This window comes from Melospiza georgiana, chromosome 5, assembly GCF_028018845.1.
Source record: "Melospiza georgiana isolate bMelGeo1 chromosome 5, bMelGeo1.pri, whole genome shotgun sequence".
In the NCBI taxonomy this organism is placed as follows: domain Eukaryota; kingdom Metazoa; phylum Chordata; class Aves; order Passeriformes; family Passerellidae; genus Melospiza; species Melospiza georgiana.
This window is the reverse complement of record NC_080434.1, coordinates 23,423,867-23,439,041: the sequence shown is the minus strand read 5'-3', so window position 1 is coordinate 23,439,041 and position 15,175 is coordinate 23,423,867. Positions and strand designations below refer to the sequence as shown.

The following is a 15,175-nucleotide window of genomic DNA, read 5'->3' as shown; positions in this document are numbered from 1 at the left end:
TTATGAATTCTAACCACCCATATAATTACCTGATTTCAAAACTCTCTTCACAGAATGGTTTAGATTGGAAAAGACCTTTCAAATCATCAAGTCCAACCATTAACCCAGCTCTGCCAAGGCCACCACTAAACCATGTCCCAGAGTGCCACATGTCTCTAACATCTGCTAATGTCTCCAGGGATGGTGACTGCACCATTCCCCTGGGCAGCCTGCTCCAAAGCTTCACAACCCTTTCAGTGAAGGGATTTTTTTTCTATATCCAAAGTAATTCACCCCTGGCACAACTTGAGGCCATTTCCTCTCATCCTATGGTTTGTTTCTTGGGAGAAGAGGCCAATTACCACCTTGCCATAACCTCTTTCACGAGCTTGTAGAGAGCAATTATGTCCCCCTGAGTCTCCTTTTCTCCAGGCTAAACCCCTCCAGCTCCCACAGACCTCCAATTTGTGTTGTAAATCCCTGTAGTGATTAGCTTCTCTAACCTCAAAAGCCTTTTTTTGCCCAGTATTTTCTGTATAGTACCCTGGCTAGGAAGTTTCTGTCCATGCAAAGGGGGAAAGAGGATTTAGCTGACCAGGAAAATAATCCAAAGCTTTCTGGTTTGCTTTTGCTTTTTCATTTCATCCTATCTTTTTTGCATTTTTATATTTAGAACAAGCAAAATAAGTGCAGCAGACCAGTGTATCATAGCTCCTTATAATTTCTATCCTGAAATAGACAGAAGCCACAAAAAAGCCACAGAATCCACACTTTTAATTGGAGAGAAAATCTATCTTATTTACCAGTGATGTCCTAATGAGGTGGTGGGAATGGGTAAAATTATGAAAAGCTGAGCTAAGACCACTACTTCCTTGTAAACAGCCCACTGAACACAACTTTTTCTTCCTCACATGTATTGAATTAGAGTGCTGTATTTAAGATCTGAATGAAACTTTTCTGTTCTTTCAATAACATTTTCTGTAATTTGTCCAAAAAGAAAGCTTCTTTACAAAAATACTGGATCTTTAAAACTCGGTTTTCATTGAGGAACTAAAAGATTATTATCAAAGCTTGGAATTTAAAGTCACTATTAAAGTCACTGGCTAAAAATCATCCCACATAGAGACTCTGGGTTGAGGGAACGGAACTTTTGAAAAGCAATCATTCTCTTGCTCTCCCTCCCTGCCTCCTCTAAGGCTGGAATTTATTGCTTGACTTTATCATCCACATCTGTAGCACAGCTACAAACAGATGTTTCTCTTTGATTGTCTAATTAATTAACACAACCAAGTTAAACTCAGCGTAATTGTTCTTTTCTGCTATTTAGCTTGAGTATTGCTCCTTCTGTTTCCAAGCATGAAGGTCTTCTGTGCCCAACAGCTTTTCTCTCCTATTTTTAACTTTATTAGTGGGTATAGTAAAGAATGTAAAAAGATTGCTTCAAACCAGATATTTTATCCGAATTATTGACATGTCTGAGAATTTCATCAGAGTAAACAACAACTGTATTTTGTACTTTTAAGTCTTCGATTCTCAAAGCATTTAGCAAATTGTCCTGGTTCTGGCCAGGATCCAATTAATTTTTGCAGTACCCAGGAGGGAACATGCCTAGGACCCACAGGTTATGTTTTGCCATCTCACATCAATTTCCAGGGATGCCAGGAATGTTAAATTATATCAGTCTTAATACGTAGCATGTTGTTAACCTCAATCAGTCTTAGTTTGTGGCTTCGTCTTTAAAATGTGTGATAATAGGGAAATGAATGGGCAAACATTTTCTTGAGCTTCTTCCCCAAAGTTATTTGTACTATTATGTCATCTTTCCAATGCTTTCCCTCTTTTATACCATGTTGCCTTAATCTTGGGCTCACCTTTACTGTTCCTAAGCTGTGCCAGTCCAGCATTTTGCAGTTTCTCTTGCTTGGGGGACATAATCACCTCTGAAGCCAGACTTTGTCTTCCTACAGCCGTAAAAAGCAATATGCACAGCTTCACCCAGTATAACCTTCGCCTGTTTGCTGCTGACTTTCACTTTGCTGCAGGTGGTTTTGGCTGTGTGGTGCTTAGCTGTCCACCACAGTTAACCCACAGTCCTGTGTAAAATGCACCAAGTTTTAAACCCATCCTCCTTTGGGTCAGGGCAGCACAGCTTTGATCCCAAGAAGAAACCAGGCAGTGATAACTGTGGGGCTATTTTTGAGAAAAAGGCTTTATCACAGACTTAGTAGTGCTGCATTCAGTTGACATCCAAGAAAAGGGGCGTGTTGAAGGTAAAGTGGAATGAAAACCCCTCTCTTAAAGGACTTCCATTGAGGTTGGATGACAAACCATCCCCTAAATATATTGGATGTCCACGTGGCTCAGTGAGGCAGATCATCAACCTTGCAAAAAAAAGAAGTTAAGGGTGTGCAACCCATTAATTTTCTTTCATTTTTCTCCTCCGTCATGAATGTTGTGACTTGTTAGCTTCTCCAGACCTCCCTGGCTTTACAGGCTGTGAAGTCTGCTCCTGCCCCATAGAGGCTCATAAATCCCCCAGAGAGGTGTCTCCAAGAGGAAGAAGAGGAGAAGCAGGAGCAGTGGCCTTCCTGGGATCACTTCACTGTATTCTGGAACAATTTAGGTCTGAAGGGAGCCTTGGGTGGCAGCTCTGTGGAGCAGGGTAAATGTTAGAGCAGGTTGTTGGAATGCTGTCCAGGGGAGTTTTGAGCATCTCTAAGGCTGACAATTGTATGGATTCTCTGATTAAGACCTTCTTAAATAGTCTGAATTAATACTTGCTGCTTTGGAGAGAAAGTGTATCAGGATTTTCCTGTATTTACTAGGGTCAAATGGAACCTTCATCATCCGTGAGAGTTTTCCCATCTCCAAAATCATCAGTTAGCTCACCAGATTTTCACGCCTACTTTCTGCAAGCTCATCATTGTCCTCGTTGTTTTGCTATGTTTATTTTCTTTCTGCAAGTTCAACTTTCTCAAGGATGGAGACAATCATTTTAACATCCATGCTGTAGGGATGTATGCAGCTTTCCACAGCTCCCATAACACCCTCCCAGTGCAAAAAAGAAAATAACAACTGACATAGTTCAAGCTGCAGCATTTATAAAGGGAAAAATATCAAGACAAATATTTTTGTCCTCTTTCAATGCATTCTTAGAAATGTAAACAATTGCCCATAAAAACATCATGGCAGTAGATTGGTTTTGTTTTGTTTGGAATGTGATTAAAGGGTTTGCTTGTCCAGACTTCAACAAAAATTGCGAAATGTTAGTTGCTTTGCATAAAGCTGATTGACTATTTATATTTCATTACATATATATATAGGATACTGGACATTAGATTTTTTTGTAAATCTCTCAACAACAAACAGCATTACATTGCTTAATAAAGGACTATTAAGACCTAATAAGGATATTAGCTGTGACAAACTGCATTTTAAACAGCATATTAAATCACTACAATGAGCAACTGGATAGAAAATTAATTTATGAGCAACTATTTTCTAAATAATTTAGTGAAAAAAATTCATCCTTTCTAATATGAAAATTATCAACTTCTAAAACATCCTTTGTACACATAAATATTTATAATTTTGTGCATAGTGTGTTTAGATTGATGAACTACCATTTTTATTTGTTGCAAAAACATTTCTTCCCTTTAATTTTGAGTCCATATTATGGAATCTGTCATTCAGGTGATCAGCAAACCTGAATTCACATTTGTGCTCTCATTTCAGAGAGGCTTTCATCAACTTAGTCTCAATTTCTTCAATGTTCTTGGTACATGGGCACTTGAAAACTACTTTAAAAATTCATTTTACTTTCTCTCCTCCTTTTTTTATTCAATTTCACTGGTCTTGGATACTATGGAAGAAAGAAATTCTCTCTCTATCTGACAAATAGAAATAATAACTTGACACAACTTGAGACAGTTCGCCCTTGACTTTTTTTTTTTTTTGATCAGGGGTGGGATTCTGTGGTTCATTTTTTTTTCTATTTGTGTTGGGGTTGGGTTTTTTCCTGGATTTCCTTGAGTCAGAAAAGAACATCCTGCCAGTGCAGTCTGGTTGCATCCTTTCTTCTTTGGCAGCATCCTCAGCATGTGGCTGTCCTTGAGAGTATTTGCGCAAGCATTTACAAAAGATGCTTTCTTATTTCAAAAACATCCTGCCTGCAATTCAGTGAAACCTGTTCATATAGAAGGACATTCCAGCAAGCTAAAATATCAGTGAGGTATAGGATTAGTGAAAAAAATGGTAAAAATACTCTGGCTTCAAAGTAATTCAGAGATATAAGCAGTAGAATAATAAAGAAATATTTTAAATGCCAACAACAATGCCACTGTATGTAGAATGAAAGTTTGGGCCACAAACACTGCAACAAATCAATTCTGTTTTCTTCTCTCTACCTGTCAGTTTTGCAGACCAGAACAAAGTGTTCAGGGAGTGGCTTCATGGGCTTGTCCTGGCCAAGCTATGACAAGTCAGAACTCACTTTTTTGCACCTTAGAATAATGTTTCTGTTAACCTTATACAAAATTACAGCACTATGTAATGAATTAAAAGAAAAACTTGTAACATATTTTAAAAACTACCTATGTGGTAGAGCACCTTAATGCTTTTGGGGATGAGTTAATATTTTGCTGTACTTTGATCAGACAGATGTTTTCAGAGGAAATAAAGAACAAGCCTAGGTGAAATCCATCTATGGCAAATATATCTTTTTTGTCTTTAGAAATATGATCTGGGTTTTTTTTATCCTTTTGGGAAAAAAGTGCAGGGGAATGTCTAGAAATTAACTGTGCAACAGGAATAATAACAGAGCAGGGGCAGTTTAATAACAAAATAGAGAAAGCTATTAGAAGTCTTTAGAAAAGTAAGAAAAGCATGTTGTTGGAAATCTGACCTTTCAGTATCAGCTTTTGGTATTTATTTCTATCCTTTATGACAGTTATCTTTTAGATAATCATTCTCATAGACAGCCTTAATTCCTACAATTGATTGTCCCTAAACTAATCAAATGGAGTTTCTTTGGATTGAACCATTGAAGTTTAACTGGCCTATATTCAGGTTATAGTAGAAGGACAATAGCAACACATATTTCAGTTTTGCCATGTTTTTCTTTCCTTACGACATGAATTTGTGGCTGCATTAGGCACAGTGTTTGCCCAGCTAGTGGAAAATGGCAGTGCTGTAGAATCCTCCATATTTATGGACAGACATGGAGTGTATGTCTGGACTGCTGACCATAAGTGTTGTCAGCAGGCATTACTAAAAAGCGTTCAGTTGAAATGTTACAGCAGAAAATCTACTTCTGCAATATATAATAGAAAATAAAATTTCTCTATTGAAGGAAATCCAAAACAAAATAGCATATCGTGGAATGTAGGGGGCACTGCTAACAAGGTATTTTAGGAAAGTTTTGTATAAGTAATATTTTAATAGTTCCTTCTTTAGTTTAAAAAAAAAAGTCAGCCAAACACGACATATAATTCCTTTATTAACAGATTCCTCCTTTGTTTTTTGTTTGTTTTTTTTTGTTTAGGAAGAGCCCTTTGTCATGGTGTCTGAAAATGTCCTGGGAAAACCAAAGAAGTATCAGGGCTTCTCAATAGATGTGTTGGAAGCCTTGGCCACTTACCTCGGCTTTAAATACGAAATTTATGTAGCACCGGATCACAAGTATGGGAGTCCTCAGGATGATGGGTCATGGAATGGCCTGATAGGAGAACTGGTGTTCAAGGTAAGGTCACTAATCATTTACTCAGTCATAATATGTGATAAAGTTAAGAAATATGTGTTATATTCTGTTTGCATCAGCTAGTGACCTTTTTTACAGGTAGCTGATAGCACTTTGTTTCTTGCACTTTGCCAGCACTTGGATGGCGTGCATTGGATAGCACTTAAAAAGCTGGAAATTGTACTTGTTAGTAACTGTTTAAGAAGCAGGGCAATCTCCTTTTTTTTTTCAACCAAAGTAAAATCTAAATGTAGTCAAATAATGGGATGCACAGCATCCTAATTAGTTTGGCAAGTCCTGACACAAATGAGTTGAAGAGGCTGTTCAAAAGAGGAAAAATTGGTGTTGCAGTAATTAGTGATACATTACATAAATAATGTATAGCATTTAGAAAAATGTTGGTGTGATGAATACATGAAGAATATAAGCAACAGAAAATGTTTTATTGATATATAACAACAACACATTATGCAGATGTATGGATCAAGAGTAATATATTATTATCTATTCTGTAATTAATAAACCATTTAGTCTACTTAATTTGACATTAATTGTTCAATATTATAAATAAATTGAACCTAATGCATATGGAATGTTTTTCTTTTTTCTTTTTGCCCACTCCTTGCATCTTATCTGTTTGGAGTTTCTCCCATTGAGAGAGAAAAGACTAGGCAGACTTTATTCCGCTGGTGCCTCATTTGCACTGTGAATATACGTATTTTATTTGCTCTTAATTAACATGTGGGGGTAGCTTTTACAGCTGTAGAGTCCTACATTTGTTGTGCTTCCTTGAAGAACTGCAGTAGATATTCATGTAAATAACTTAGACATGTAAATAACTTAGACATTGGCTATAGAAGTGTTTTTCCAAACGTGCAGGTGGAATTTAATTCATAAGCACAGCTAACAGCAAGGAGAACTGTGGTAAGGTACAGGTCTTAAGTCTTTCAATAAAGGAAGAGAAAATAATATTTTTGGAAAAAAAGAGAAAATATTATCCTCAGTGGGTTAAAAATTACTGATAGGTTTAACCTATTCTGCCTTCCTGAGCAGCAGGAAACCTGTTGGAATGGAAAAATCCAGCTACTCATTCTGTACCCATGTCATCTTTGATACACCTACACTGTAACAATAAACTTCTTTTGCTCTCTCCCTATGTCCTTTTGAAGCTGGAAGCTGGAACTGTGTATTCACAATTGGAAAGCTGGACACAGCCAGAAAAGTAGATTTTCCATCACCTTCTAAACCTTGACAACTAAAAATCTGTCATCTGATTTTGAGACATAACAACACAATGGCCCATTGATTTCTTTTTAACCTTTCTTTCTGCCTCTAAATCTGATATTATGCTACACCCTGTTCTCTACAGTGCTCATCAGACCACTGCATAACACAGACTGGAGGTCTAATTCTAATTCTAGATGGTCTGGAAATGGAAGTGGGCCTGGAATGTCATTGCAATGGATGATTGCTAAGGCAGAACTCCTAACAACCCAAATGGCTCCAAGGAAAAACACATATGGCGCTCTTGTTCCCTTGGCAGGCAGGGATTCAGAGGAATAGCCCACTGAAGGTGGTGACCACTCAGATCTGTAAATCCATGTCTCAAGTGCAACAGATTTACCAGCCTGCTGTGATTTTGCTGTAAATGAGTCTTCATGGGTATGAAATCTTTCTGCACATCTGCAGTGTATGAAGGGTTAATGGAGCTGCATTTGGAATTCAAAGCCAATGTTTTCCCTATACTGTGGCAGTGTATAATTTTTCATCTTCCTTACCTTACATAATTAATTAGCAGTAAAGGTTCACTGTGTCCTCCTCTCCTTTTCGCTGTCCCTCTTAAGGCAAAAGAACCTCAGGGCGAGCAGCCAGTGTCTGTCTACCCCTGACCAAGTGCAAGCTGTTCTTGGAAGGCTGCTTTCTTATTTTCTGTGAGCTGTGTTCTGCCCCCAGAACTCACATTTCCATCCGCTTGGCAACTTCATCAGGGGAAGTACAGGAGCTGAGAATAGTTTTAAATTAAAGGCCTAACCTGTTTGAGACACAGCATTTCCTTGTTTTCCCAACCAAGTTGTACATGATAGTCTGGCCAACAAGTGGAGGAATTCCAGAAACAGTGGGAGTACTCTTTGCCTGTTAGTGTGTCAGCCAGGAATGAGTTCTGCAAGAGACAAGTCTCGCTCAAAGGTAATGGAAAATAGCTGCCTTCTCTTTTTGAGTGCGCAGAAACATACAGCCATTTAGCTTGGAAGAGACCTTTAAGATCATCAAGTCCAACTGCTATCCAGCACTGCCAAGTCAATCACTAAATCAGGTCCCAAAGTGCCACGTCTTCTTGTCCTTTCAATACTTCCAGGGAGGGTGACCCGACCACTTCTCTGGGCTGCCTGTTCCAATGCTTGGCCACCTTTCCAGTGAATGAAGTTTTTCTAACATCTGCTGGCACACCTTGAGGCCATTTCCTCTTGTCCTATTTCTTGTTGCTGGGGAGATCAGTCCCCACCTCATTACAGCCCCCTTCCAGGTAGCTGTAGAGATCATCTCATTGAGGAAAAGGTGTCTTTGGCCACTCCAAAAGATGTGCCATGTGAAATAGCAGTTGCTGTAGCAACCACATGATTTCTGTGCTCAAGATCAATATTCACTGCTTACATTAGCCATCTTCAGCATGCAGCAGTCTCTAGTGCAGGTCCTGGTATCAGGGAGAGCAGTCCCAGGCTGATCTTGTTTGCAGCAGCCCTGCTGGAGCTGGATGGCAGGGCAGGAGCCCAGCTGTGCCAAGTACATGCCCTGGGCCAGCAGCTGGCTTCAGAGACATGACATTGTGCCTAGCTCACTCTGTTCCAGCTTTGCAGACCAGGTTTCTGTTGGCTGCTAAAATAGGAGCTGGAATCAGCAGAACATAGTAAGTGATCTTTAATCTGAATTTGGAAACGAATTCAAGCCTCCCCTCCTTTGATTGTCAAGACTTTTGTTAGGGACACAAATGATCCATGCACCTTTTCTAGTCAAAATACTCTGAATGTAACTCTGCAATACACAGATTCCTGTTTGCTAAACACCTGAACCAAGTGGTCTTCAGAGAATAAATGCTCTTTGAGTGCTCTTGCCCTCTCCTGTCAAGTGACCAGGGCTCGCACTGCATCTTGTAGAGCTTCATCTCACAAACAGGATTAGTTCAGAGAGCAGCAGCCCTCTGTGGAGAGGCTAAAACCATCTCAAGGGAGCAGTGCTTTGCCACAAATCTTTCTCTTACTGTTAATTATCTGTCTTCTCAGAGTGATTCCTTTCGTTGCCCTCTATCTGGATGGCCCGAGGGATGAGCCTGTGTGACAGGCAAGAGAAGTGGCTAATGCCACTTATGGGAGAGCACACCAGGCTTTCCAGCATGACTCTGGGCTTTCTGGTGATATTCACATCCATCAACCATTGCTATTCACATATTGCCATGCTACCTTGATTGTGAGCATTTTTTTCCAGTGAGGAGCCATGAGGAAGCAAATAGCCTAGGGAAAGCAGCCTGATTCCACTTGGGTCCATCAGGAAAGGAAAAATACATGCTTAATCGTTTCTAAGAGAAACTGCAAATCAAGTGGAAGCCTCTTATGAGGCTCTTTTTCTATTGCACCTTCTTAAAGGGGTTAGTATAAGGGAGAAACCATACAGGAAGGACAAAGTGAGACAAGAAAAAATAATAGCTGAATAAAAGGAGAATTATTTGGATCTATGTGTGTTAACTTGAGTAAAAATGTCTCTCTGATTGGTTTTTGCATGTCCATATTAATGACTGCATAACGTGGGACTGCGTTTTATCACTTCTAGCACTTTTTGAAACTTGATTTAACATTGAAAATGGATAAAATGAAGGCACTCACAGGACCTGTTTAGAATAGGTGAATTTATTTTCCCTGTTCTTGATGATGAGCCACAGGAAGATTGCTTTCCATGTGTATGAGATGTGCTTGCTACAGCAGTAGCTTAGGGACATTTCAGGGATTTCTAGGCTTCGCTGATAAGCTGGTTCTGTGACACCAGTAGCAGTGCTATCAGACCCTTTAGGTCATTTCTTTTGGATTTTCTCATTCTGGTTATGTTGCTCTACAATGGCCTCAGGAGAACTGCTGCTAAGCAAGATAAATATAAATTTCTATGCAGGTCACACAGAGCAAAATAATGCCCTCTGCTGTTTTTTCAATCTGTTTCAGGAGTCAGAGTTTCATTCATGAGAAACATGTAAGACATATGATGGTTTTTTTATTTTGGCAGCGCAAAAACTTAGTGAGTGGAGAGCTATACATGTTTATAATTCAGCTTGGCAGCTTTATATCTAAATATTGACATAATTGTGTGCATTTGCCTTTCTGTCTCAAAAGCACTAAGTGAACCTTTACTGCTTCAAACTGATGTCTTCTCTGATCTAATCTGACATGTTAATGACAAGCTTTTAATTTTTTTCATCTTCCAATTTTGAAACAAGATGACGGAATCTATATGTAATCAAGGATGCTCACTATCAGTAAATGAAGTATCAAGTGAAGCTTAAGCTTGGTTTTGTGCTAAAAGTGTGGTTTTCTGGGAAACTGGTGTTTATGATCCAATTTAGTAAGGATATGAGTTTACATATTTCAGTGCAGCTTTTTTTCTTTTTTTTTTTTTTGGAAGCAGCTAAACACCAGAGTGCTAAAGAAGTCAGGATTTATCTCTCTCCTTTCTGTTTTTCATTTTACTTCCTCTCAAGGAATAAAGACATATGGAATCCCAGAATAGCTTAAAGATCATCTCATTCCACCCCACTGCCATGGGCAGGACATCTTTCACTAGATCAGGTTGCTCAGAGCCCTTCCTTGAATGCTTCCAGGGATGGGGCATCCACAGCTTCTCTGGACATCCTGTTTCAGGGTCTCACCACTTTCACAGTAAAGAATTTCTTTCTAATATCTGATCTAAACCTACAACCTTTCAGTTTGAAGACATTATCCCCCCCACTCCCTCACTCCTTTCAGTGACTCCAGACCATTGAAAAAGATCTCTCTCCGTCTTTCTTGTAGGCTTCCTTCAGGTACTGGAAGGCTGCAATTAGGTCACCTCAAAGCCTTAATTATATATGTAGTATAGAAAGTAGCAAGACATGATTATATCACAGTTGTTGCTGCAGTAGAACAAAGGAAATGCAACATTTCCATTAGCACATTAGTTGTTCTACTGTCAAAATGGGTTGATAACTGAAGTGACACCATCATTCTGGGGAATGTAGAGGGACTGCTTCCCAGAGATGCAGATTAGAAGTAGTATTCCCCTAGATACCATGGTGTCTCATTTTTTTCCTTAATTCTCTTCAATGTATTTAATGGGAAAAAAATATGTTTTGCTGTAAAAAGGGGGAGAAAAGCAGAAAAGAATTGTTAGTCATGCAGTCAACTCTTCTTTGGTTAAAGTATCTTCACTGATGTATGTTGGTTTTCAGTAGAGAATCTTTAAGTATCTTACAGATTGCAATTTGAATGAGAAGCTCAATGATCTAGTATGATGGGGAAGTATTTTAGTAATATACTGATAATTAGTAACCTAGCTAACCTAATAAGCAGCAGCTGAGTCTAGGAGGTTTTATTTCTCCACCCCTGAATTCCTATTTTGCCTTTTGATACACATTCAGGGGGAAAGGCACACATCTATGCTATTCATTAAATGCAATCATAATTTCCTGTTTGACAACTATTGGACTTGTGTATTTGTAAATTGTTTTAAAAGCATATTTATGTTCACAGTTGTGGAAGACAATTCAAATGCTGGCTGGTTTGCATCTTGCTCATTGGAGCAAGGGCTTGACTGTCAGCAGGTGCTGTGAGTCACTTGAGTCACTCATTGAGCAGAAGGTTTGTAGTGAGGGGATAGGGAGACTCGGATAACCTGAATGAGTTTTATCCATGGATAATTCTAATTACTGACTGAATTTTCTGCTGCCCATGGGCAGTTGAATCATCACTCACAAAATTGTTAGGAAGGGACCTGAAGTGAATTCATGAAGCCATGCTTTCAGCTGTGCTCATCAGCACAACTTCACTTATGACACCAGAGAACTTAACACACAAATTAAAGCTGAAGCTCTAATTCATAGCTTTTAAGAAAATCAATATTTTCAAACCCTATTTTTGCCCAAGTCATCAGGCTTCCAGCTGGGCTCTGCCACTTTCTCAAGCCAGTGAACAATCAATATAAAGTAACATCATTTAAGCTGAAGTCTTAAGAACAGTGTGATTAGGAGTGTGTTTGTGCCATGGGCTGTGCAGTGCTTTGCACATCATATTAAAAGAGCCCAGCTGATTTACAAAATTTTCTAGTCAGTTTCAGCTGCTATGCCTTCCCACTCAATATTTCAAATCATATATCTAAGGAACTAGGAATCTCTGCCTTCTTTGGGCAAGAAGAAAGAAATTCAAGAGAGTTAATAAAATTTGACTGAGTACTTTCAAATTTTTATGCTCTCATCACCCCCTTCCAAAGGATCACACACTTCTTTAGACAGAACAAAAATGGATTAAATCAAGGTAGTACAAGTTTAAATATTTTAAGTACTCTTTTGTCATACTAAAACATCTAGAATTCACAGTCTTATTGCTCAGTCTTTGGGCTTTTAAAAATGGTATTCATATGCCTGCTTTAAATAACCTTTCTTGTTTTCAGTGAAGCTCTAATTGTACCTGTAAAAAGTACAGTAGCACCTGCTGTACTTGTGCCTGGTGTCCCTGGAGACCTCACACATACTGTGAAATACAATGATTAGATCAAGAAATGTTACTCATCCTCTTTTCATGTGAAATGTGTTCTTTAAATTACAGAAAAAAGAAAAGAAATAGCACAAAGCGAGTCCAGGCTAGCTGCAGGACAGATTGGCATTGCTGGAGGAATTGCTTGTCAGTAGGATACAGAGGAATTAATTGTAAAGGAACTGTGTGCACAATCTGTCCTTCTGCACTTTAGACTCTGTAGATAAAATGGATGTTTTATGGAATTTCAGGTGCTCCTAGGGTAGTAGCCCTTTGTCATGATCATCAAATCATGAAAATATTTTATAAATTTGGCTCTATCAGGCAACTAGTTTCCTACAATTGGATCTGCAAGAAATCTGATTTTGCCACAGTGGCAGCGATGGCTTTAATAAGCCAGGTTGACAGAAACGACCAAACACAGATTTCCTCCAGGTATTACCTGTGTTTGTAGCATTTTGATTTCTTGGAAAATAGCAACAAGGAGAGCTGATGTGCCAGAGTCCACCCAGTGAGGTTTGCTTGCAGAAACCAAGACACATGGTTGATCTAGCCTCAGTCACCTCTCTGTGCTCACACGTATGAGGCTGAAGACCTCAGTCTTGGCATCTGATTCTCCCTAAGCTTAGCTGCTATAAATCACAGAGGAGCAAAGATCTTTTTTGTGCAGCTCCTGCTTATCTGTGTTGTGTTTTCCTCCTCCCCTCAGAGAGCTGACATTGGGATCTCTGCCCTCACCATCACCCCCGACAGGGAGAACGTGGTGGACTTCACGACACGCTACATGGACTACTCGGTGGGCGTGCTGCTGCGCAAGGCAGAGAAGACAGTGGACATGTTTGCCTGCCTGGCCCCCTTCGACCTCTCCCTGTGGGCCTGCATTGCTGGCACGGTGCTCTTGGTGGGGCTCCTGGTCTACCTCTTGAACTGGCTCAACCCCCCGCGCCTTCAGATGGGATCCATGACCTCCACAACTCTCTACAACTCCATGTGGTTTGTCTATGGATCCTTCGTGCAGCAAGGTGAGAGACAGAGGGAGGCTCTGCCTCTGAGAGAAAACCTACCTATCCTGCCCATTGCTGTAGAGACCTTCCTCTCCCCTGCCTCCCTCCCACAGCCCACAAGGAACTGGGAGCACTGGAAAGCCTTGTGCTAAAAGATTTCCTAGATATTTAGCTGCCCTATGTGGAATCCTGAGAATTTCAGAGCACTACGTGCTAGCTTGTGATTTGTTGTTTTGTCATTACAGAAAGGTGATTTTTCTCAGAGTTAAAAAAAAAATATTGCTCATCAGTTGCTGGAGAACTATTAAACATTAACAAGTGCTATGTTCTTACCCAGTCAGACAGAGAATTCCTGGATTTGGGGTTTGAACTAAGTTTAGACTAGTCAGCAGTGCTAAACAATCTCACTGTGTCTGATATTCTTTCCTCCCTCTTCTAATTTATTTCAATTTTCCTATCTAATGTTTAGATTCAAGCTTCTCTGGCCTTCCTGATTTCTTTCTCAATCCCATCTAGTATCTGGTGTAGCCCAGGCTGGTCCCCAATTCTGCTTATATTCCCAAGTCCTCCACAATGTTCCTCTTCTGGCAGAGTTTTAGCCATGCATCCTGAAGACATCAGGGACTGCAGATCTTGGTTGGGTATATACTGCTAGGGATTCTGGTCTACAAGCTGAGGTTGTAGAGCAAAGCGCAATAAGAAAACACACCTTAATGTAAGAGCAAAAGGGGATTTAGGCTCAACAACAAAACAGGATGAATGACTTCTTGCTTATCCGTGTAATTGTTCCTCAGTCACTGCTGACACTGCAGGTACACCTGTTTTAATTTCACAGAGCATCTGCTCTACAGAGAGCCATGGCCACTACAGCCCCAGACTTGCAGACAGTTCTTTGTATTTTAACCTGAATGTGGATGGAACACTGTAGGTAAAGGTATCATATTTACATAAAAATGGCAACATGTGATTCAGCATTACATGATTCTTTTTTCAAAACAATCAGATGATATCCATAAAAGCTAAAGGTATCCATCAAAATCAAGTATGAAACTCCTAGAATGGAAAAAAAAGCTAAAATAATGTCACTATCCAAAAACAGAAGAAAAGCTTAAGCTGAGACTTTCCACAAGAGGGGTAATTTTAAACACATAAGCATAGAGACATTACTTTTAAAATTATCATTTGCATTGAGCAGTGATGGTCAGCTGAGGAGAGCTGAAGAAATGATTTCAGGGGTTTTGTGATTTTTCTTTTTAATAAATAAAACCTAAGACTTCAGAGTAGCTGAGACTTATGGAAGTTTTTGGAATGTATATGGGTGGGTTTATAAAGCTCTCTTTCTGTCCAAAATATCCCCAGTGTAAGTGTTTAGCAAATCCAGCTGTGAGAGAGCAGTTGGTCTGTTACAAAATGAGACTCATTACATCAGTCTTCCTGTTAGGTTAGAACTTGAGAATTAGTTTCTTTACTGCATGAATGTGAGCCTGATTCCACACAGGTTTAGCAGCCAGAGCATCCCTGCTGTACTCCCAACAGGAGCCCCTGAAAGCTTTCTAGGAGGCTGCCCAGCTAAGGTTCAGAGGAGGCACAACTGATTTAACACACCTCAGTCTGAACAATTGTCCCCTGAGTTGTTTGCCTCGTGTTTATCCAAGGAAGTCTGTATTTTGTGAAATTTCCCAACTTATAGG

The 15,175-nt window shown here is 39.6% G+C and overlaps 1 protein-coding gene across 4 annotated transcripts in view; it reads left to right on the top strand.

The window, feature by feature from the left end:
- The window catches only part of GRID2 (glutamate ionotropic receptor delta type subunit 2), a 678,620-nt gene that overhangs the window by 543,073 nt on the left and 120,372 nt on the right, over nt 1–15,175 (top strand). For all 4 annotated transcript variants that reach the window (XR_009114469.1, XM_058024557.1, XM_058024555.1 and 1 more), the window contains exons 10-11: nt 5,522–5,719; nt 13,190–13,502. Coding sequence is in view for 3 of the 4 variants with exons in the window: in XM_058024557.1 (XP_057880540.1) it covers nt 5,522–5,719; nt 13,190–13,502 (511 nt within the window). In the remaining variant the exon portion in view is untranslated. The remainder of the gene's footprint in view (nt 1–5,521; nt 5,720–13,189; nt 13,503–15,175) is intronic.